We start from the raw sequence: 23,382 nt of genomic DNA on the forward strand, positions 1-23,382 counted from the left end.
GGCAGCCAGTAGCCTTTCCTTGCAACACTGGATCAATTTTCCACAAACCGCTGTACTCTCCCTGAAATCATTGCTTGATGGACTAATGTGTTGATCTCTCAGAGTATTGAAGAAAATGTGACACCATGCAATATACTAACCTTCGACAGTGAAACGGAAGGCCACTGTCTACGACATCGAGTGGAACGTTTTAGCGATGCTGTTTGGTGTTTGCCTTTTTCTATGCATTTCAATGCTTAGTGCTCGGATACTTGAAAATCGACAAACCACTCCAAGACTGGCTGGCCCATGAAACCCAATAAGACAAGAAAGTCCCCAAGAAATACTTCGAAACTTCGACATGAACAATAAATGGACAAAAGTCCGTTTATTTTCCCCATTAGTAATAAATTTGACTTACATATAAACATAACGTTATTGTATACAATTACTTTCAAGTAAATTGGACTCCCTTAAACATCAGATTTTTCAGGTCCAAAAGATATTTTAATACATTTCTTGGAGCCATATCGTGTCTGGTGTGATGCAATCACGTGATAAATGAAGTTGAATTTTAAACTGAATCTCTGAATACTGATGAACACGAATTATGTATTATGTACTCTCTCTCTCTCTCTCTCTCTCTCTCTCTCTCTCTCTCTCTCTCTCTCTCTCTCTCTCTCTCTCATATCATTGCATCCCGTAAAACTCCGAAATCCTTCCCGCCAAAAACTATTTTCCGTTTGATCGCCATGACAAGTCTTATATTGTGTTGCATGCGCGCTGTTGCTTACGTCTATCAAAGGGATCCATGCAATGTGTCAGCGAAAATTACAAAATTTCGAACGAGGTCATCTGCGTTGTGTTTTCGTTTCCCGTTCCCTTTCTTACCGAAACTTGGTGACATTCTACTCCTTTGACGAAAAGAAAATCTACCAATTTAAATGACACGATATTTGTTTTATTTAACGGGCCTTAAAGGAAAATATCAGCTTTGTCTTAAGGAGGGGACGTGCATACGTGTATGTTTCAACACACTTCAGTGTTCGACGACGGTGTACAGTTGTTTGAGAAAAACGTCGGTTTTCCGTAATAAATAGTTTGTTTATATCAACCATCATATTTGACAGAAAAAAATTAAAGTATGTTCCTGTTTTCACCGGAATAGATGCAAAATTGAGTTAGTATTTTGGCAAACTTTGGTGGTATATCTCGACTTCACTTGTAGGAGTCGAAGTACCTTCCCCTGTTTATTTCTCGTTAAAGAGGGTTAATCAGTTTCCGCATTTCAGAAATGGAGAGGTGTCTTCGCCGGGCATGATGTCAGCCGAGTCTCGTCCACCTGTAATAACATCAGAGGTAGTCCTCTGCTTCTGTAAGGTCGACTCTATATTGCACGTTTTCCGTTGCATCTGTGTGAGCTAGTGAAAAGTTCGATTGACTCGGCATCGTTTCAACATCTTCAGTGACGCCATTTTCAGGTGGCAACTTCTCCGCCTTCACAATTTCCTCATCTTCCGGTGAATCGCGGGCAGAGACGTCCCTGAAAAAGTCTTTCCGCAAAAAGTTCGGTCTTTGGAACCTACGTCGAAGAGAAAACAGAAATGAAAAAGACCCTAAGAATTTCAGTTCGAGACTGAGATTTACAATCTTGCGAATAGTAAATATATATTCTACAGGAAGGATCCTATGGACATAACTACGACTAACCATGCTACAACAGGGAGTAAGAATGATACTATCGGAAGATTCTGGAAAATAGAACAATCACCTGTCTCTGCAACAGCATCTACGCAGCCTGGTAATACTGAACAGGATGACCACACTGCCGAGAAGTCCAACCCAAACCAACGCCGCCATGATGGTTACTGCTTCCGCATCTTATTAGAATAAGAGAAGTGCTAAGATTTTTCAGTTATGATAGAAAAGGAAAATAACGCTGTTTTCATTCATACAACTTGTCTTTCGATAAAAACATCGTGAAAACAATTACAATCACCAAAACACCCATGGTATAGTGAGCATTCCAGCAAGACTTTAAGTTTCATGATATTGAAAGTTGTGATTACAAAGCCAGCTATTTTCATCATAAACCACTTTCGCACGATCCGAGTCGGTAGGTTTTTCATGAAATCGTTAACCCTCAAAAAATGTAATTTTTACGTCCTTATCGACTAAGCTCAGCTTTCTATGGCACAAATACACGACAGACACAAGGCACATCCATTGATGCTTTGTACTGATAGTCAGTTAATTTGCAATAACATTCCTAGGTATAGAAGGCGCCTCCGGGAACATACATTCGGACTCGAGAACTTTGTGGATACGTTTTGGTCTTCCATTTCTTGGGACCTATGGTTATTTTTGTGAAAATCGAAGTAATTCAATTTCCCCCGTAGATTTAACACAGGAAGATGGCCATTTTGAACTTCAAGTGTCTCTTATACACTTTATGGCTCGACTTTACTGCACGTTGAGTTACGGTTATTTGTATCGGGTCATGTTTTATTACTGCGTTTTTATTACAATTACGTTCAGTGCGCTTTCTGATAGTGAGTTTACCCTTTCGACTGAAGTAGTATGAAGCAATCATAAATTCGGCCAGGTATAGCCTCTGTTTTCCATTCAATGTATGTTCAAAAGACCGAACTTTTTGCGGAATACTTTTTAAGAGATGTTTCTGCCAGCGATTCGCCGGAGCTATACAACTATGTTTGCATGTATGTTCATGTTATAAGAAGACGTTTTGCTCTTACGGGCCTCTTCTACTCTAAGAAATATTTGTTCGTCTTTTGTTGATCGGGCTGGTAAAAACTGACATCCAGAGCCATTGATGTTTAAATTGTTTTGAATAGTCGATGTTGCCAACAATCATGGCTTTAACAATCCGTCACACAAACCCATTAAATTTATTTGCAGTTTCAGAAAGGAAAATCGACAGTAGGCTCATACCACTTTTAAATGGTTAATTGGCATTTTGGTCTTATTGAGAGCGAACATTCTTTTCTGGCGAAAAAATAAGTCCATTCATACTGCTTCGATAATGGCATGTTGTAGCCATTCCGATCTCTTCACTGACAAGACGACGGATTTTCCATTTTACAAGTTCTCTAAAAGAGCGAATAGTTCCACGAATCGATTTGAAAATTATTAACATTAATAATACTGAAGTCACTTCTAAAGAAGTATATGTATTGGTTGGTGATAATTTATCAACGACATATGACTTTATTGATCGATAGGGCTCATCCTAGGTCATATTTACATTTTCCTGTGAATAATAACACAGAATACAGGAGTGCTTTGAAGGTACAAGAGGGACATAAAGCTAGTATTTACATTTTCCTGTGCATGCTGTCGAAGCTGCCTACTTTGTATAGTGAGAAGTGAAAGGTCACCTCAAGGCAATATTTTGAGCGGGAAAAAGATCGTCTGATCAGAGCACGATGGTAATTCTCTTTCAAACGGAAATAAAATTGAAAGCCATCATGACTGAGGGCGAAAGAAAGTGCAACCACGTTATTGGTCTCTTTGAAAACAAACCACTCACGCAACCAAGCTAATAAAAATGTGTGAAAGCTGACTTTGCAGCTCAAGTACCATCCGGAGATTTTACGATCTCAGTATTTTTAACGGTGACTGATAACAAGTGACACAAAACTTAAGTGACTTAACTTACTTACAATCAGTCAATTTACTTTCAGTATTTCGCATATAAAAGCATGAAGAATGCGTAAACTACGCCATAGCCGGTAGAATATCATTTGTTTGAGATTGGCATACTAGTATTTGAAGCAACTTCATTACAGGCAGGATATTTTGAAAGATGGTGGTTGATTGAAATTATTGAAGAAACTTCATTTCAAAAAACATTGCCACTCACCGTTCACTATGTCCGGAATTTCGCACCTGATGCCGTAGTAATTTGAAGTACAGCTGGGTAAAAGACATGAAAACATGTATTATGTTGATGAAAAACTGATTTCAGTCAAGATGCTTGACCTTATTGGGAAGGGAGAGATTTCTATGCAAGCTTTATGGCCTGTGCTGTATGTGAACAGACTTACTTGGCCAGTCCTTCCTATAATGACACATGCATGTGAGACTTGACAGTTTCTACAATATTAATATTCCTTTTTTCCAATATTGCTTCTTCCTCCTCGCAATGTCTTACTGTGTCTGTCATTGATTCCTCTTGAAAGACTGCAGAAAAAAGCAGTTAAGGTCCTCACTCAATCAAACGTTGCAATGACCACTTGACAAGCCCAAACTACGCAATAACTGGAACTTACATGCATCTTATGAGGTCATCAGGAACGCTAACTTCACACCTGCCGCCGTTCTGACAATAGTGTTCGTTGTTTGCGCAGTGCGCCACGCACTTATCTGGCAGTAAGGTACAATTCATGTGATCTGGACAGGGTTCTATATTGCACCAATTAACTTCAATCCTTTCACCTGCAATGTTTCAGACGTACTTGTTTAAAGCCATTGTGGACAGGGTTCCATGCTTAAACCAATTAAGTTCAAACCTTTCACTTTCAGTGGCTCAGTCATACTTTTGTATGCAATTTAGATAATGTATCCGGCGTCTGCTATGTCGACAGGTCAGTATTAAATGCTGACTTCTGGCATGCTACATGCAATTGCCATGGCGTTGGCATTTGATAATTGGCCGTGATAATTATCGCGTATTCGAGACTTGTGTCTGACTCACTTCATGTTTCTATTTAAGGTAAAACGAGCCTCGGGAACACATATTCGGACTCAAATTTCTACAATTCTTTTCTGATCTACCACTTGTATGGGCTCATTTTAAAGCTCTTGAAGAAAGAAAAACTTGCACACCGTCTTATTTTTTCGAAAATCCAAAATTTACTTTTTTCCATAGAGTTAACACGGGAATGGCGGCCATTTTGAATTTCAAATATCGCAAATGTTGGGTTATTTGTTTCGCTAGTTCCAAATTTTGCACGAAGACCCCTCCCCCTTTTTATTTGTATTGTTGATTTGGTAAGAGAATGGTTGAAAGTTCCATTTAGGAAAGTTCGAGCAAAAGTTTAAGTCTTTCTCTTTGTCAGTTTAATAGCTCACAATTACAGAACTGCAGAGATGATTTACATGTATGTAGTTTGTGCCCGTACCTGTTGGTGAGACTGCACTCAACTGTTTCGCTGCATAATCGCCGATCCTACCAGAATTCACGTCTGAGTAAACTGCTTCTAAAGATTTGTAACGAATAACGTCATTGGCTGGCTCCTCAAATACGAGGACTACGTCAGCCACTACGCTTCCGCGTCTGTACGTTTGAACAAAAAACATAAGGCTTACTTTATGTAATATAACATCAATTACCAATGTAACTGTCCAAGCAAAGCTATGTTTTCACGAAGTGTTGACTCTTTTTAGTTTAGCAGCAGCATAGAAACATAAAATATCTTCTCTTTTCACTGAATGAATCCAGCTACTCTTTACTTTAAGTAACGTGTGAAGTTCATGTGACATTTCAATTTTCTGCTGTATGACTGCACACAGCGTAGTACGGAAAACATTATAAATGAATAACTTTAAAACGCACTCAAAGTTTTGTTCTGAAGAAATTCAATGCAACATTAAGACCCCTTTGAGTAAACGGGACAGCTGTTTTCGGTTGAACGTCTGGTTTGCGATTACCTTCAGTAAATCAACATATCGTCCAATATCTAGCAAGGTATAGAGAACCCGTGCAGTGTTTATCTGATATTTGTCCTCAGTGTGTCTAAGAAGGGAGCAAAGGTACGCATGATGGGGGCGCATGCCATCGTGTTGAGAGTTTCCTGTGTGGATATATTTAACATCTAGTGGCCAGCTTTGATGAACATCGTGTTAAAAAAGTTTGTGTTTTCAAAGGACTCTGAACTCGAAAACAACTTGGCGGTGTAAATGAATCGGTACTCACCTAAAAGCTGTGACAACGACCATGTGAAAGCCTTCGATATTTCCACGGCGTATTAAGACAGCAACCTGCAAGGGCCATGTTGCGTACCAGAAAACTAAACATTATAATACGTTCAATTGTCAGTGTGGAGTTTATGCGCCTGATTAGATCATGATGATGATGATGATGATGATGATGTCTATTATTCTTACTATCATTATGATCATTAGCGATACGGTGGTTATGATGATCACGACCACGAGCATGACTATGACCATGATGATGATGATGATGATGATGATGATGATGATGATGATGATGATGATGATAGTGGTGGTGGTGATGATTACTATACAACCACAGCTAATATGTTTTTCGTTTCGTTTTGTTATTGTCTTTAGCAAAATTCCTGGTTGAATATTTGAAGCTCCGCCTGCCGAAAATGGTCAGACATGAATACGTTATGGAGCGCTATGTATCTGGTACTAGTACTCTATCCCCGAGCCGGTCTTGTACGCAAAGACAGTAAAATGATGTGACAGGTCAAAGGTTTAACTTACCGCGTCTTCAACTGCAGCGGCAACGGTTGCAAATTCTCGTGACGATCGGTCTGTCAATGCGACGGTGAATTCCACATCTAACGTGATTTCAAACCTCAGTAACTGATCTTCTGTGAAATCTGCGACTCAAAGACCGTAAATTTGTTACCTGTATGGCACTTGTTTACTGTATATTTTTCACTCGATAAAATAAATACATTAAAATTCCGTCAACGTTGAAGAAAGAGCAAAACACAAGTAGGCTAGATGATATCAAATAATCATACCCCTTAATGGTTCCACTGAGATGTCAAATGAGCAGAACTGTTTGTTTCCAGATGGATCGGTAGCTGTGTAAATCACTCGATGCACCCCCACCGGAAAGAAATCAAGGGGCTCACTGGACCAGGATAAACCGACTTTTCCCGAGTTGTCCGTCGCTGTAGGACGTGTCCACTGCGCGCGAACTTCCCCGTCAGGAGTAACGATTCCTCGCACTATGTCATCAGGACAGTAAGCAAAAACGGGTTTCTCAACGTCTAGGTCAAAGAAACAACGAACTTATTTTAAACTCTGAGCATTTGATCATTGATCACAATTTCTGGCAGATCAACAGCGTTTCATCGTAAAACGAACGAAGAAAATTGGATTACAGGTGGAATGAAAGCTATCGGCCACAAGATTTACGCAGAACGATGACAAGAAAAACACTGCAGAAATGCTACAAATTTTGAAGAATTGGTGATGTGAATAGAGGAGAAAGAAGACAGCGAAACGAGATTTCCAAGAGACTTTTGCTGTGGTCGCCAGGTTAATTCGACTTCATCACTAATGTTTTCCACTATGCTCCTTTGGCAATTTCTATAATGGAGGGCATTTTATGAGAAACTGCACACACAACTTCCAGTATTGGCCTACCTTCCATAAAAGATTCGTTTGGCTCAGGCAGTAAAAGCTGCAGATTTATCGTGCCATCTTTTCCAAAAACTTAATACATTAATTGTGACGTACGTATCGCATCTGTCGTTAGTTTTCGATCTCCATTGTGCACTTGGCACTAAGATACATTCACCTCGCAACCATAATCAAGCTTTGCATTGGCTAATTCAATGCCAGAGCTGATCATCTTTGATGCCATTGGCTGAGGGAATGAGCAATCAGTATAGCACAGGAGAGGTCTTTGTCAGATATTTCCACAATACTTCAACACAACACTGTGCACTCGCTTATGTTGTTCAAGGTAAACATCATAGCACAGAGTATTCCATCAAATGACATTTTGAGAGCGGTTAGCAAGATCAGGGGTCTGTGGTGTTTGGTTTTGAGAGATAGGCGATGGACACACGAGCAATCAAGGACCGCGGCTACGTACCTCGAACAACAACTGTGAAAGAACAGTTGCCCGTATTTCCTGCGGGGTCAGTCGCTGTGTACACCACTTCTGTCTCGCCTATAGTGAAGGGCGCCCCCGATCGGTAGGAAGATGTCACCTTCACTTTCCCCGAATTGTCTGAGGCAAATGGGGCGTTCCAGTTTGCAGTAGCCGTGGCTCTTCCAGTCGCTGCGTTCAGTGTGATGTCGGATGGACATACATGCAAGACTGGATTCTCAACATCTGCAAAACATAAAGCGGTAAAACAAATAATTTTTACATTTAGTAGCTTACCTTTTTGGACAATTCCAGTCTGTATAGACGGTGAATAGTTTGCCTCATAATATTCTGGTAAGAATTTCTGAAAGTAGTAAAAGGCTATGCCGCCGAATACTCGTACTATGTATTTGTATGTATGTATGTATGTATGTATGTATGTATGTATGTATGTATGTATGTATGTATGTATGTATGTATGTATGTATGTATGTATGTATGTATGTATGTATGTATGTATGTATGTATGTATGTATGTATGTATGTATGTATGTATGTATGTATATGTATGTATGTATGTATGTATGTATGTATGTGTGTATATCTATCTATCTACACTGTAAAGTTAAGTGTTAAAGGATAGAACACCAATTAAACGCCTTTTTGTAACACTTTTTGAACGCGTCTAGACGTTCAGAAATTTAACACTACGTGTTCAACCAACGTTCAATTTTTAACACACGTGTGCATATTTTGAACGCTACGTGTTCATCAGACATTATATTGAACACATGGTGTTCCATATCTGAACACACGTTGCACATGAAATGTGTTCAAAAAATTGAACGCATTTACGCGTTCAAAGGGCTGTAACACTTTTTGAACGCATGGACGCCGTTCAACGATAAGTGTGTTAAAGGCTAGAACACATAATGCGCGCTTGTTGAACACCTTTAATTTTGGGCGTTCAGGGGGTGTTCAAGCCTTGAAATAACATTACAGACCACTGATATACAGTAAAATTATTTTATTCTAAAAATACACAAAACATTTCTAGAGTAAATACAATAATTTACTGTAAAGTGGGCAAATAAACACAATAAACATTGCCAATTTGTATGTAAAGTTTGTCATAGGAAACTACCAACGGTGTTAACACCCTCCTATCAAAACCATAAGCAATAACAATCCCCATGAACGCTGTAGATCGTTTTAAAAATATGAACAAAGTAATGACAAAACAGGTTTTACTTAAATATTGTGGATTACGGTTTTAGGTTCATACGTCTTTAAAATGTACAAAAAATCATCTGAAAAAGCTCAAATTTTGGCTTACTTATTGTGTTGAAAACACATATATGTATGGAATGCATACTTCATTGTTGTAAGATGGTTTCTTAAGGACATTTCCTCTTGTATAGACAATTGTAAATTTTGAAGAAAAAAAGTTAGTCAAGGCTTCTCTGTTGCACATGGTATATAGTTGTCCACATTAAAGTAAACACAACATGTCAAGTTGTCAAAGTGTCACTGTAAGGCACAACATGCAGAAAGTGGGGAAAATTGGTCCTTGGCAGGGTAAAACCTTTTTCCTTGTCCAACAAAGTCCTTCATAAACTAAAAGGTTTGTTTGTTCGTAATATCTTTAAATAAACAATGAAATAAATCGGTGACATTTCAAAACTCTACTTCTCAGAAATTAAAAACATATTCGTAAAGACCTTTCAAATTCTGGTGTACCTTGCTATTAATTTTTATACAAATGTTTTTACAAAAAATTGTAAAATTCACCCTTAAAATAAAAAAATGTAGATTTCATCATAACGTATATATATCACATCCTTGTAATCCCTCATATCTTGAATGTCTGAAATCTCTTTAATTTCTCAAAAATACAAAGTTCCAAATTTCTGCATAATTTGAACAATCTTAAAAAGGCTATCAGTAGAGATCTATGTCTCAAATATCAAAGCTGTTCAATTAGTAGTTTTGAAGAAGATTTTTAAAGATTCTTAGACCAAAAATGACGAAAATTGCCATGAAATATAAAAATTTGAATATTTCATCACAACTAGCAAAATTTGACTAGGGTCATTCTTAGGGACATGTTTACCAAATATTGAAGACGTCGGTAAAAGAGAAGAAGATTTTTGCCAAAAATAGCAAAATTAGCATCAAAAATATAAATTTGCATAGTTTATCATAATTTGAACATATGTGATTAGGGTAATCCCTGGGGACCTGTAATCCTCGTACGGCCTGTTTTGAAGAAAAACTTTGGGATGTACAAATTTGAGGGCAATGCTACACATCCACCTATTTAGCTGACGGCAAAGCTAAAAACCAGTTGCTAGGAACAAGAGACGTGTTGAGCTACAATACAAAATTCTCTTAGGTTTGGTAGCATGCTATGATCAACTAAATGTTAAAAGGGCATAAGCTTCCAAAGACGTGAAGTCTCCTTTATCAGATGCAAGGGGAATGAAAAATTGAAGCAGAAAGTGACAGAAAATTCAGAGTGAAAATTTCAGAAAATTCAGTAATCCTGTCAGAGTGGACATTTTATTACTCTGAATTTTCTGTCGCTTTCAGCTATTATTTTTCATTCCACCCTGGCATCTGATAAAGGAGACTACACGTCTGTGAAAGCTTATCCTCCGGCAACATTTAGTTGATCATAGCATGCTACCAGAGCTTAGATTAATTCAGAAAAAAATTCAGAAACTTATCAAAATTCAGTTACTGACCCTCGGAAGTTTAAATCTACATTAGAGATGAACTGAGGTTCTCAAGCTTGTTTCCAGACAGCTACCTGTACATTCATCTTCTTCATTATCTGTACCACCAGCCTCTGTAACAACTCTTCGATTTTCAGTTATATCCAACTTTTTACATCCTGAAAAAATGCAACAATAGGTAATATGGCGAGATGAGATTTTAAATGAAAGACAAGGAGCTGATTAGGTTAAGGAAAAGGGGATACTTTCATATACAGTGCCTCTTTTCAATACTGTTACAAAATATTGGCTTCTTCTTGTCATCAACTGATTAAAATAAAAAAGCCAATCTCTCCTATGCTGAAACAATACATTGTATACTCTACAATGTTTAATTGATTTTTTACATGCGATTGTCTCTACTAAAAGACATGTGTCAGCTGTGATTACGCAGCGGTACTATGCAAGGCGTATCGATCGCGCTCAGGTCAAGGGTTATCGCTACAGTTGTGTTGCAATGACCCTTGACCCGAGTGAGATCGATCGATAGGCCATGGCCAAAGTACCACTGCGTATTCACAGCTTGTTGTTGGTATACCAGCCACTAAAAGAAAAAAGGTTTCTTCACGTAGTTAAGCCATTTCAAAGTACAATACGATTAATTTCGAAGGATATTAATACAGATGCTTCAAATCTAATACCTTTAACTATTTTGGAGAGAGAAAACTTACCCTTTCTGGTCTTGCTTCAGCACGATCACGACTTCAGGGTGCGCTTACAAGAAAATGTCGCAACTTCCGTTTTGATGCATCATGGGATAGGAAAAAGCACCAAACTTGAACACCAAGTGTTTAGAAATAGAACGCCTCTTGCACGCGATGTTAAAATTAAAACGTTCATGATGGTTTTTCTGATTTTCTTTTCAAATTTTCAAAATTTCAACACGTAATAAACGTATACAATTATTTTGTATACTTTCTTTTTTAGAAAAAACATGCTTTCAGCAATTTTAGACCGGAAATATTTTTTCATTTAGTGGAAATTCGTTACACCAAAATCCGTGTACGTTTGCCGGACAGCGAGGCAGTAGTAAATTTAATATAGCCATTGTAAAGTAAAAAACCCAAAAGATTGGTAATTGTTTCACAGTATTGCAAAATTTCTGTGATGCTGAGTTTTTGAACACTTGAAGGAGATGGTTGTTAACACTACGTGTTCAGGTTTAGAACATCATTGTTGATAATATGAACACTAGTGTTAACAATATGAACACTAACCGTTCAAATTTGAACACCGACATGTACATTTTGAACGCGTAAAGACGCGTCTAGCGTCCGCTATTTTTACAGTGTATCTATCTATCTATCTATCTATCTATCTATCTATCTATCTATCTATCTATCTAAATATCTATATATCTATGATGTAGAAATGTGTATATGTGTATCCGTTCATGTCACAAATGTATATCGTTTTCTCGTATCACCTAGGGTTATGTGATAGTTGGCAGCTTTAATTCTGAATGGCAAGATGGAATTTGACTCGAAGCAAGATAATCGTTTCAAAAATAAAATAGACAAATTCTGTTTAATGAATTACTGTAGATGGACGCAATGCATGGATTACACACAGGATACGAAGAGTCACGGTCAGTGGGGCAATCAGTGAACCAAATGAATTTCTGGTTGTTGGAATGTCAAGGCATGCTGTCAAGTAACATTGCATTAAACCCGTGGAAACATGTCTCGTTTTTCAGACACTTGATTAAATTATACCCTCGAACAGCTGTCTCAAAACGTTCGAGTTGACTTTGAATTTTTGCATACGGCAGATGCGCTTGTCTTCTGGGCCTTACTTCAAACGCCTTCATCAAAAGTTGTCTAGGCTTTGAATTTTAATCTTGGGTGGTTGCCTTTTCGGCAAAAGAATTAAAACATAGAAAGTGGAGGCTCCGCTGCCCTCTATGTTTGAAATAACGCATGACGTCACTTACCTTGTTGACACATAAGACCTGACCAGCCGGAGGTACATTCACACTGAATAGAGGCATCGACGACTCGACACACACCGCCGTTCTGGCAAGGGTTTACACTGCAATCACGGTCTGCACAGAAACGATACAGGGTAGTACATATTGAAGACAGTTTTTGCCTCGAAAATCATTAATTAATCCTTCTAAATGCTTTGTTCGTTGGATATAATTTACCTTCCCTTTTTTGGACAAATGCTGTTCAATAATTATACAAAGGTCAACAAACTAATCTCACATCAACACAAGGTATCGTTACATCCATAAAGAAAGGTCCCATTGCCTCTAATAATAACACCAGGTCAGGTCCCAGAAGTTATGTCATGTGTTTCGAAAGGGTTAAGCAAGCCATGTCACATATCATATATCTGTGAGTCATATTATATAGTCAAGTTCCTGACACAAATATCATTTCTGCAAACGGGTATCGTTGATTTATTCTTACACAACTTGTGTACGAGATTATCCACACCATACGTATGGACAGGTTCCGTGCACTACATCATAATTGTGGTATTAGCTGTTAAAAGAACAAGGTGCGTACAGAAATAGCGTTCCTTAAAGAGAAGGGGTCGTCGGTACTGCGCCGGCGCTCAAAGGTCGTACGGGAACCACACGACCAATGTAAACACTGTATCCAAGGTACATTGGCGATTGATGAAAGTTAAAACATATTTGCCACAATGAACATCGTGATATTTAAATGTTGCAGCTATGCTGACATGCATCTACATGTCGCTCATTAAATGCATGGTTTGTAGACAAGAAAATCACACAGCCACGTGCGCAGAGTTCCGACGACCCGTCTGTATTACCCCCTATTTGTAACAATCAACCCTATTTGTAACAAAATTTAATTTTCAAAAAAACTTTGCCGTATATGTTGAAATATTAATAAAATATGCATATTTGTATGTTTGAGGGGAATTTTCTTTTTTTTTCCTTGTCAAAACTCATTTTTCCGAAACTGCTTTTGTTACAAATTGGGTTGATTGTTACAAATAGGGGTGACATGTGTCAACCCTATTTGTAACAATCAACCCTATTTGTAACAAAACCTAAATTTCAAAGAAACTTGGCCGTATTTGATGAAATCTTGATGAAATATATATATTAGTATGTTCGGGGGCAATTTTCTTTGTTTTCCTTGTTGAAACTCATTTGTCCGAAAATGCTCGTGAGATTAAATTTCGTTGTGCAAGAGCCCTACTCGTAAGATATAATCAAGTCGTGCAGATACATGCCAAAGGTTTGTTTCGGGGCAATTTTCACCATTTTCGGTCAAAAATGTTAAAAATCTTGTTTTCTGACCGAAATCATACTAAACCTATATGGGGTTAACTTTTGTTACAAATTGGGTTGATTGTTACAAATAGGGTTGACGTGTCAACCCTATTTGTAACAATCAACCCTATTTGTAACAAAGTTTAACCAATTTGTAACAAAACCATATTTTCAAAGAAACTTGGCCGTATTTGATGAAATCTTGATGACATATACATATTAGTATGTTTTGGGGCAAATTTTATTTTTTCCTTGTCGAAACTCATTTTTTCCGAAAATGCTCGTTAGATTAACTTTCGTTGTGTAGGTTGCCTAGTATAAGAGGCCTACTCGTAAGATATAATCAAGTTGTGCAGATACATGCCAAAGGTTTGTTTCGGGGCAATTTTCACCATTTTCGGTCAAAAATGTTAAAAATCTTGTTTTCTGACCGAAATCATACTAAACCTATATGGGGTTAACTTTTGTTACAAATTGGGTTGATTGTTACAAATAGGGTTGACACGTCAACCCTATTTGTAACAATCAACCCTATTTGTAACAATCAACCCTATTTGTAACAAAATTTAACCAACTTGAAACAAAACCTAATTTTCTACAAAACTTGGCCGTATTTGATGAAATCTTGATGAAATGTATATATTAGTATGTTTTGGGGCAATTTTTATTTTTTCCTTGTCGAAACTCATTTTTTCCGAAAATGCTCGTTAGATTAACTTTCGTTGTGCAGGTTGCCTAGTATAAGAGGCCTATTCGTAAGATATAATCAAGTTGTGCAGATAGGTTTTTTCGGGGCAATTTTCCCCAATTTCGGTCAAAAATGTTAAAAATCTTGTTTTCTGACAGAAATCATACTAAACCTATATTTGGTTAACTTTTGTTACAAATTGGGTTGATTGTTACAAATAGGGTTGACGTGTCAACCCTATTTGTAACAATCAACCCTATTTGTAACAAAGTTTAACCAATTTGTAACAAAACCATATTTTCAAAGAAACTTGGCCGTATTTGATGAAATCTTGATGAAATATACATATTAGTATGTTTTAGGGCAATTTTTATTTTTTCCTTGTAGAAACTTATTTTTTCCGAAAATGCTCGTTAGATAAACTTTCGTTGTGCAGGTTGCCTAGTATAACAGGCCTACTCGTAACATATTATCGAGTTGTGCAGATACATGCCAAAGGTTTTTTCGGGGCAATTTTCCCCAATTTCGGTCGAAAATGTTAAAAATCTTGTTTTCTGACCGAAATCATACTAAACCTATATTGGGTTAACTTTTGTTACAAATTGGGTTGATTGTTACAAATAGGGTTGACGTGTCAACCCTATTTGTAACAATCAACCCTATTTGTAACAAAGTTTAACCAACTTGAAACAAAACCATATTTTCAAAGAAACTTGACCGTATTTGATGAAATCTTGATGAAATATACATATTTATATGTTTGGGGCAATTTTTATTTTTTTCCATGTCGAAACTCATTTTTTTCCGAAAATGCTCGTTAGATTAAATGTTGTTGTGCAGGTTCCTAGGGATAAGAGACCTACTCGTAAGATATCATCAAGTCGTGCAGATATATGCCAGAAGTTTGTTTCGGGCCAATTTTCACCAATTTCGGTCAAAAATGTTTAAAATCTTGTTTTCTGAACGAAATCATACTAAACCTATATGGGGTTGAAGTTTGTTACAAATTGGGTTGATTGTTACAAATAGGGTTGACGTGTCAACCCTATTTGTAACAATCAACCCTATTTGTAACAATCAACCCTATTTGTAACAAAATTTAACCAATTTGTGAGAAAAGCTAATTTTCAAAAAAACTTGGCCGTATTTGATGAAATCTTGATGAAATATACATATTAGTATGTTCGGGGGCAATTTTCTTTGTTTTTCCTTGTCGAAACTCATTTTTTCTTAAACTACTCAGTAGATAAAATTTCTTTGTGCAGGTTGCTAGGGATAAGAGGCCTACTCACGAAATATAATCAAGTCGTGCAGATACATGCCAAAAGTTTGTTTCGGGGCAATTTTCATCAATTTCGGTCAAAATTGTTAAAAATCTTGTTTTCTGACCGAAATCATGCAAACCTATATTGGGTTAAATTTTGTTACAAATTGGGTTGATTGTTACAAATAGGGTTGACGTGTCAACCCTATTTGTAACAATCAACCCTATTTGTAACAATCAACCCTATTTGTAACAAAACTTAACCAATTTGTGACAAAAGCTAATCTTCAAAAAAAACTTGGCCGTATTTGATGAAATCTTGATGAAATATACATGTTAGTACTTTCGGGGGCAATTTTCTTTGTTTTTTCCTTGTCGAAACTCATTTTTTCTTAATCTCGTGTAAATTTCTTTGCAGTGCTAGGATAAACTTTCGTTGTGCAGGTTGGTAGGGATAAGAGGCCTACTCATGAAATATAATCAAGTCGTGCAGATACATGCCAAAAGTTTGTTTCAGGGCAATTTTCATCAATTTCGGTCAAAAATGTTAAAAATCTTGTTTTCTGACCGAAATCATACAAACCTATATTGGGTTAAATTTTGTTACAAATTGGGTTGATTGTTACAAATAGGGTTGACGTGTCAACCCTATTTGTAACAATCAACCCTATTTGTAACAATCAACCCTATTTGTAACAAAACTTAACCAATTTGTGACAAAAGCTAATTTTCAAAAAGACTCGGCCGTATTTGATGAAATCTTGATGAAATATACATATTAGTACTTTCGGGGGCAATTTTCTTTGTTTTTTTTCATGTCGAAACTCATTTAACTACTCATTAGATAAAATTTTCGGCTCGCAGGTTTTTAGGGATAAAGGCCTCCATCTAACAGGTAATCATGTTTTTCAGATACATGCCAAAAATTTGGTGGGCGGCATCAGTCACTAATTTTGGTCAAAAATGCAAAACAAATCTTCTTTACTGACAGAAGTCATACTAACCCTATTTGTATCAAAAGTTAACGCTATTTGTAATTCGTAAAACCAAAAAAAAATTTTGCTCTTCCAATAACATGGTTTCAAAACAGGGCAGGTAGGTCGGCTGGTTTTTTTCCCCTATATTTTCTTTTAAATATGCACTTTTCAGGGGTCCAGGGCGATCTAATACTTACCACAACATTTCCAGAAAAAGCGTATCATACATATTAAAGGAGTAAATACATAAAAGACGTCTACTTCCCAAGCAAAAATCAAATATCAGGTGACGAACACGTGATTTTACGGGGGGGTTTCTGTCTTTTTGTTACTTCCGTGTTTACGTTGCTAAAAAGTTTTGGGTCGCAGGCAAAAAAAATAGGGTAGGTCGGGTTATCGGAACACGACAACTTTTTCTTTTGCCTATCCTATCCATCTGCAGGCCACCGAGACTTTGGTCGGCCTCTGTATAGGATGCTTCATAGTATCTTAAATCATCATCAAACTTTAAATTTTAAAAAACTTTCAATCACGTCGGCCTTGAGTTCGATGTTTTCCTCCTTCAGTCGTATTTTTCTCAATATTACCTCAATAATAATGCCGTACAGCAATGGCAATGCCGTAAAATCGATAATTTTATCAAGCTTCAGCAGCCGAAAACCACATGGAATTAAGGCAGAAAGGACCCATCATGTAGTTACTCATAATCCAAGCCAGGCACAGATAGGTGAGACACTACACATATGGTGTCCAAAGCTAGATAGTGGAGTCGTTTATGTTCCAGATACCTTCGATCTGGTATTTGACCTTATAGTATCGGTCACCCAAATAACCGAGTAGTTTAGAATATCACAAAAAATATAATCAAGTGCATTGTTTTAGAATTCGAGGGACAGATACTTCTGGAAGTGAGTAATCATAATTTTATTGAATGTTATTGTGATCCCTATGAACATAAAAAGTAGAGATGAAACGTGATTCTGAAGAGTATTCAGAACGAAAATCTCCGAATCTAAAAAGTGGTGCGGCCGATGCAGATAATAACATCGTTTATGATAGTCTACCTCTTGAGGTTTATGATACGAAATATGCCATGCACTTGACTCATCCCTTCATCAAAGGTCATAGGGTTACTTATCCATCAGCGCTCGGCAGCAACATCGAGTGGGAAATTACCCTTGTGTCTCTGTCTCCCAGTTAATTGTCAGTGAAAATCTCCCTACAGCAGGTTATACAAACTGACGAATATTCAATTTGGATATTAAAATGGTGGTAGACTTCATGACACTACTGACACTGGAAATGCATTCAACATTTAAATTTACAGTTGAGAAATACCTAAAAAAACAACATATTCCGACGTTGAAATATTTCAGGGCTCAAAGCAAAACTAAGAAATCATTCTTGATATTAAAACAAATGCAAAACCAACCGGAACGTTCCAATGCCTGCTCAGAGGATCACCCAAAAGCAACCTTTAAGGGACCCATCAAAGGCGAAATTCTTAGATACTCGCCCACATGCAATACCCAATCGATTTCAAGAAAAAAAGTAGAATTCTTCACAAGCAAATTGAGAGACACAATATGCACGGCAACATAAACCAAACAGAAACCATACTCAAAAAAGTAAAAAGAAAAACAAACAATCAAACATTCACAACATAAAATGACTTGATCTTCACAACAACATTTAGGCTCAACACATATCAAAACAAAGGATAAAAAAGAAAGCCCGTCAAAATATTTGGAAGAACTTGATAAGTGGGAAGCAATTAAAACCCTTTTGCCGAAACAACCAACAAGAGCCTACAATAAAAACAAGTGTATAAATTAAAGCAGCGGCATGAGGGTTCAAATGAATCCAAAACAATGCCAAAGCCGTATCTGTGATGAATTATCTGAAAATTAGGTAAAACGTCACCACAAGGAACCTTCATACAAAATGTCAAAGCAATTGGACGAGTAGATTCTAAGAAGAAGATTTTTGACCTGCTTTTTTAGCAAAAATGGCGAAATTGCCAAAAAAGAGTCGTGCATAGATCAGCACAATTCAATACGTCTTGAAAGAATTATCTCCAGAAACCTGTATACCAAATTTCAAAACAAACCACCTCGCAATTTTAGAAAACATATATTTTTCAAAAACGACATATTTCCCCAAAATATAGACCTAAATACGCATATTTCATCAAGATTTAATAAAATACGGCCAAGTTTTTTGAAAATTAGGTTTTGTTACAAAATTATTAAATTTTGTTACAAATAGGGTTGTTTCTTACAAATAGGGTTGATTGTTACAAATAGGGTTGCACGTCAACCCTATTTGTAACATTCAACCCTATTTGTAACAAAAGTTAACCCAACATAGGTTTAGTATGATTTCGGTCAGAAAACAAGATTTTTAACATTTTCGACCGAAATTGGGGAAAATTGCCCCGAAAAAACCTTTGGCATGTATCTGCACAACTCGATTATATGTTACGAGTAGGCCTCTTATACTAGGCAACCTGCACAACGAAAGTTAATCTAACGAGCATTTTTGGAAAAAATGACTTTCGACAAGGAAAACAAAGAACATTGCCCCAAAACATACTAATATGTACATTTCATCAAGATTTCATCAAATACGGCCAAGTTTTTTAGAAAATTAGGTTTTGTTTCAAGTTGGTTAAATTTTGTTACAAATAGGGTTGATTGTTACAAATAGGGTTGATTGTTACAAATAGGGTTGACACGTCAACCCTATTTGTAACAATCAACCCAATTTGTAACAAAAGTTAACCCAATATAGGTTTAGTATGATTTCTGTAAGAAAACAAGATTTTTAACATTTTTGACCGAAATTGGGGAAAATTGCCCCGAAATAACCTATCTGCACAACTTGATGATATCTTACGAGTAGGTCTCTTATCCCTAGGAACCTGCACAACAACATTTAATCTAACGAGCATTTTCGGAAAAAAATGAGTTTCGACATGGAAAAAAATAAAAATTGCTCCAAACATATAAATATGTATATTTCATCAAGATTTAATCAAATACGGTCAAGTTTCTTTGAAAATATGGTTTTGTTACAAATTGGTTAAACTTTGTTACAAATAGGGTTGATTGTTACAAATAGGGTTGACACGTCAACCCTATTTGTAACAATCAACCCAATTTGTAACAAAAGTTAACCCAATATAGGTTTAGTATGATTTCGGTCAGAAAACAAGATTTTTAACATTTTCGACCGAAATTGGGGAAAATTGCCCCGAAAAAACCTTTGGCATGTATCTGCACAACTCGATAATATGTTACGAGTAGGCCTGTTATACTAGGCAACCTGCACAACGAAAGTTTATCTAACAAGCATTTTCGGAAAAAATAAGTTTCTACAAGGAAAAAATAAAAATTGCCCTAAAACATACTAATATGTATATTTCATCAAGATTTCATCAAATACGGCCAAGTTTTGTAGAAAATTAGGTTTTCTTTCAAGTTGGTATAAATTTTGTTACAAATAGGGTTGATTGTTACAAATAGGGTTGATTGTTACAAATAGGGTTTGACACGTCAACCCTATTTGTAACAATCAACCCAATTTGTAACAAAAGTTAACCAAATATAGGTTTAGTATGATTTCTGTCAGAAAACAAGATTTTTAACATTTTTGACCGAAATTGGGGAAAATTGCCCCGAAAAAACCTATCTGCACAACTTGATTATATCTTACGAATAGGCCTCTTATACTAGGCAACCTGCACAACGAAAGTTAATCTAACGAGCATTTTTGGAAAAAATGACTTTCGACAAGGAAAACAAAGAACATTGCCCCAAAACATACTAATATGTACATTTCATCAAGATTTGATCAAATACGGCCAAGTTTTTTAGAAAATTAGGTTTTGTTTCAAGTTGGTTAAATTTTGTTACAAATAGGGTTGATTGTTACAAATAGGGTTGACACGTCAACCCAATTTGTAACAATCAACCCAATTTGTAACAAAAGTTAACCCAATATAGGTTTAGTATGATTTCTGTCAGAAAACAAGATTTTTAACATTTTTGACCGAAATTGGGGAAAATTGCCCCGAAAAAAACCTATCTGCACAACTTGACTATATCTTACGAATAGGCCTCTTATACTAGGCAACCTGCACAACGAAAGTTAATCTAACGAGCATTTTTGGAAAAAATGAGTTTCGACAAGGGAAACAAAGAACATTGCCCCAAAACATACTAATATGTATATGTCATCAAGATTTCATCAAATACGGCCAAGTTTCTTTGAAAATATGGTTTTGTTACAAATTGGTTAAACTTTGTTACAAATAGGGTTGATTGTTACAAATAGGGTTGACACGTCAACCCTATTTGTAACAATCAACCCAATTTGTAACAAAAGTTAACCCCATATAGGTTTAGTATGATTTCGGTCAGAAAACAAGATTTTTAACATTTTTGACCGAAAATGGTGAAAATTGCCCCGAAACAAACCTTTGGCATGTATCTGCACGACTTGATTATATCTTACGAGTAGGGCTCTTATCCCTAGGAACCTGCACAACGAAATTTAATCTCACGAGCATTTTCGGACAAATGAGTTTCAACAAGAAAAACAAAGAAAATTGCCCCCGAACATACTAATATGTATATTTCATCAAGATTTCATCAAATACGGCCAAGTTTCTTTGAAATTTAGGTTTTGTTACAAATAGGGTTGATTGTTACAAATAGGGTTGACAGATGTCACCCCTATTTGTAACAATCAACCCAATTTGTAACAAAAGCAGTTTCGGAAAAATGAGTTTTGACAAGGAAAAAAAAAAGAAAATTGCCCTCAAACATACAAATATGCATATTTTATTAATATTTCAACATATATGGCAAAGTTTTTTTGAAAATTAAATTTTGTTACAAATAGGGTTGATTGTTACAAATAGGGGTGATACATGTCACCCCTATTTGTAACAATCAACCCAATTTGTAACAAAAGCAGTTTCGGAAAAATGAGTTTTGACAAGGAAAAAAAAAGAAAATTGCCCTCAAACATACAAATATGCATATTTTATTAATATTTCAACATATATGGCAAAGTTTTTTTGAAAATTAAATTTTGTTACAAATAGGGTTGATTGTTACAAATAGGGGTAATACACCCGTCCCTTTAAAGATTGTCTATTTCTTTTTTTTTTTTGCATATGATAATTGACACCGCGTGGTGGAATATAGCTCTCAAACTTTCCTATACTGGTTGGTTGAATAATTAATTTGAGGTTTGCTTACCCAGATCACAGTTTAAGCCGTAGAAATCCAGAGTGCAAACGCAGCTATAGCTATCGTCCTCATCTACGCATGTGCCGCCATTCTGGCAGGGAGTACTGTCGCATGGCAAAGCTGAAAATAAGGAGAAAACGCCGAAACTGTTACAGCAAAAGACACAAATTAAAGTTTAAGTAGGTACACGGGGCAAATTGATTGCCCCATTTTAGGTATATAGATAGCAGAAGTCGTAGGAAAATGGACGGTTCAGTACAGCAGTTTATAAAGAGAGGTGTCGAAGCAAACTGAAATATTATTTTGAAAGTCACTATGTTTACACAGCTACAAAAACCGCAAATGGACTCCTGATCCAAGCTTTGCCGTCTGCTCATGATCGCCCCTCTGTGCTCTACATCAAACATGACTGATTTGGTTTTCTATTCGTCGATCCGGAAAAGGCAATCCGCTTCTTCGTTGCTGTTAAAACGTTATTATTTTAATTTCAACATTTTCCGAGCCAATCAATTTGAAAAAAAAAACATTTTACCATACTCGTAAAAGCATACAAAGTTTGGATACATGTGGCTTTTTTTCTAAAGATATGAAAATAACATGAATACGTTTCGACCACCCTGTAATGACAGAGAGCTATAATGTTCAACACTTTGGAGGATATATGAATTTCTCTCGAACGAATATGTTCGTCTCTTATGTTTTTGTGGTCAGCCCAGAATGTATGTTGCCCTAATTAGTTGCCACGAACAAGAATGAACGAGTACTCATAACCTACCTGGCTGCGTACACGCAGTCATGTTGCATGCTTGACTTTCGTGTGGCCTCGAATGCCCGTCGCATTTTGCAGGCACGCTGCTGTTTTCAGGTCGACAGTTCACAAAACGAATCTGAAATCCACTTCCACACGTTTTCGAGCACTATGAAAAGATATAGAATAACGGAAATATTTGCCAATTCCCCAAGAATGCTTACGGCGCATGTCGAGTATCCACCGAAGCTATTGTTCACAACTGTGTTCTTACATGACACGGTCGAGTCATATTCGAATATTTTTCCATGCTATGCCGTCAGCACAATGAGCTTACCACGGTTTCTCCATCACCGTGGTGCGCCTACCTAAACACAGGGACTTGAAAATACCTTATGGAAGACTTGTGCAAGCCTCATAAAAACGGTTAACATTACAAGCGTATAAAATGTCGCTTTGGCTAGCAATAGCTACTATTACCACTACCAGTGTGATTTCCGATTTGTATCCTACCTCAGACCAAGGACCGGTTTCCCAAACGTCGTTACAAAAGTCCAATTCACAAGCTTGCAAGTCCGTTGCTCTGTCATTATTGTCGCAGAGTGCTTCC

The 23,382-nt window shown here is 36.7% G+C and overlaps 1 protein-coding gene across 1 annotated transcript; it reads right to left on the reverse strand.

The window, feature by feature from the left end:
• Window positions 1–602: 602 nt before the first annotated feature.
• LOC139114256 (uncharacterized) lies at window positions 603–23,356 on the reverse strand. Its single transcript, XM_070675841.1, has 13 exons — window positions 23,286–23,356; window positions 22,800–22,941; window positions 22,034–22,144; window positions 12,515–12,625; window positions 7,808–8,050; window positions 6,723–6,974; window positions 6,457–6,575; window positions 5,918–5,982; window positions 5,124–5,278; window positions 4,272–4,437; window positions 3,863–3,915; window positions 1,751–1,859; window positions 603–1,561 (listed from the first exon to the last, which is right to left on the reverse strand). Exons 2-13 carry the CDS (start codon window positions 22,819–22,821, stop codon window positions 1,333–1,335), a joined length of 1,635 nt encoding a protein of 544 aa, XP_070531942.1. The 5' UTR covers window positions 22,822–22,941; window positions 23,286–23,356; the 3' UTR covers window positions 603–1,332.
• Window positions 23,357–23,382: the final 26 nt, after the last annotated feature.

This window comes from Ptychodera flava, chromosome 16 (assembly GCF_041260155.1).
Source record: "Ptychodera flava strain L36383 chromosome 16, AS_Pfla_20210202, whole genome shotgun sequence".
NCBI classification, from domain to species: Eukaryota; Metazoa; Hemichordata; class Enteropneusta; family Ptychoderidae; genus Ptychodera; species Ptychodera flava.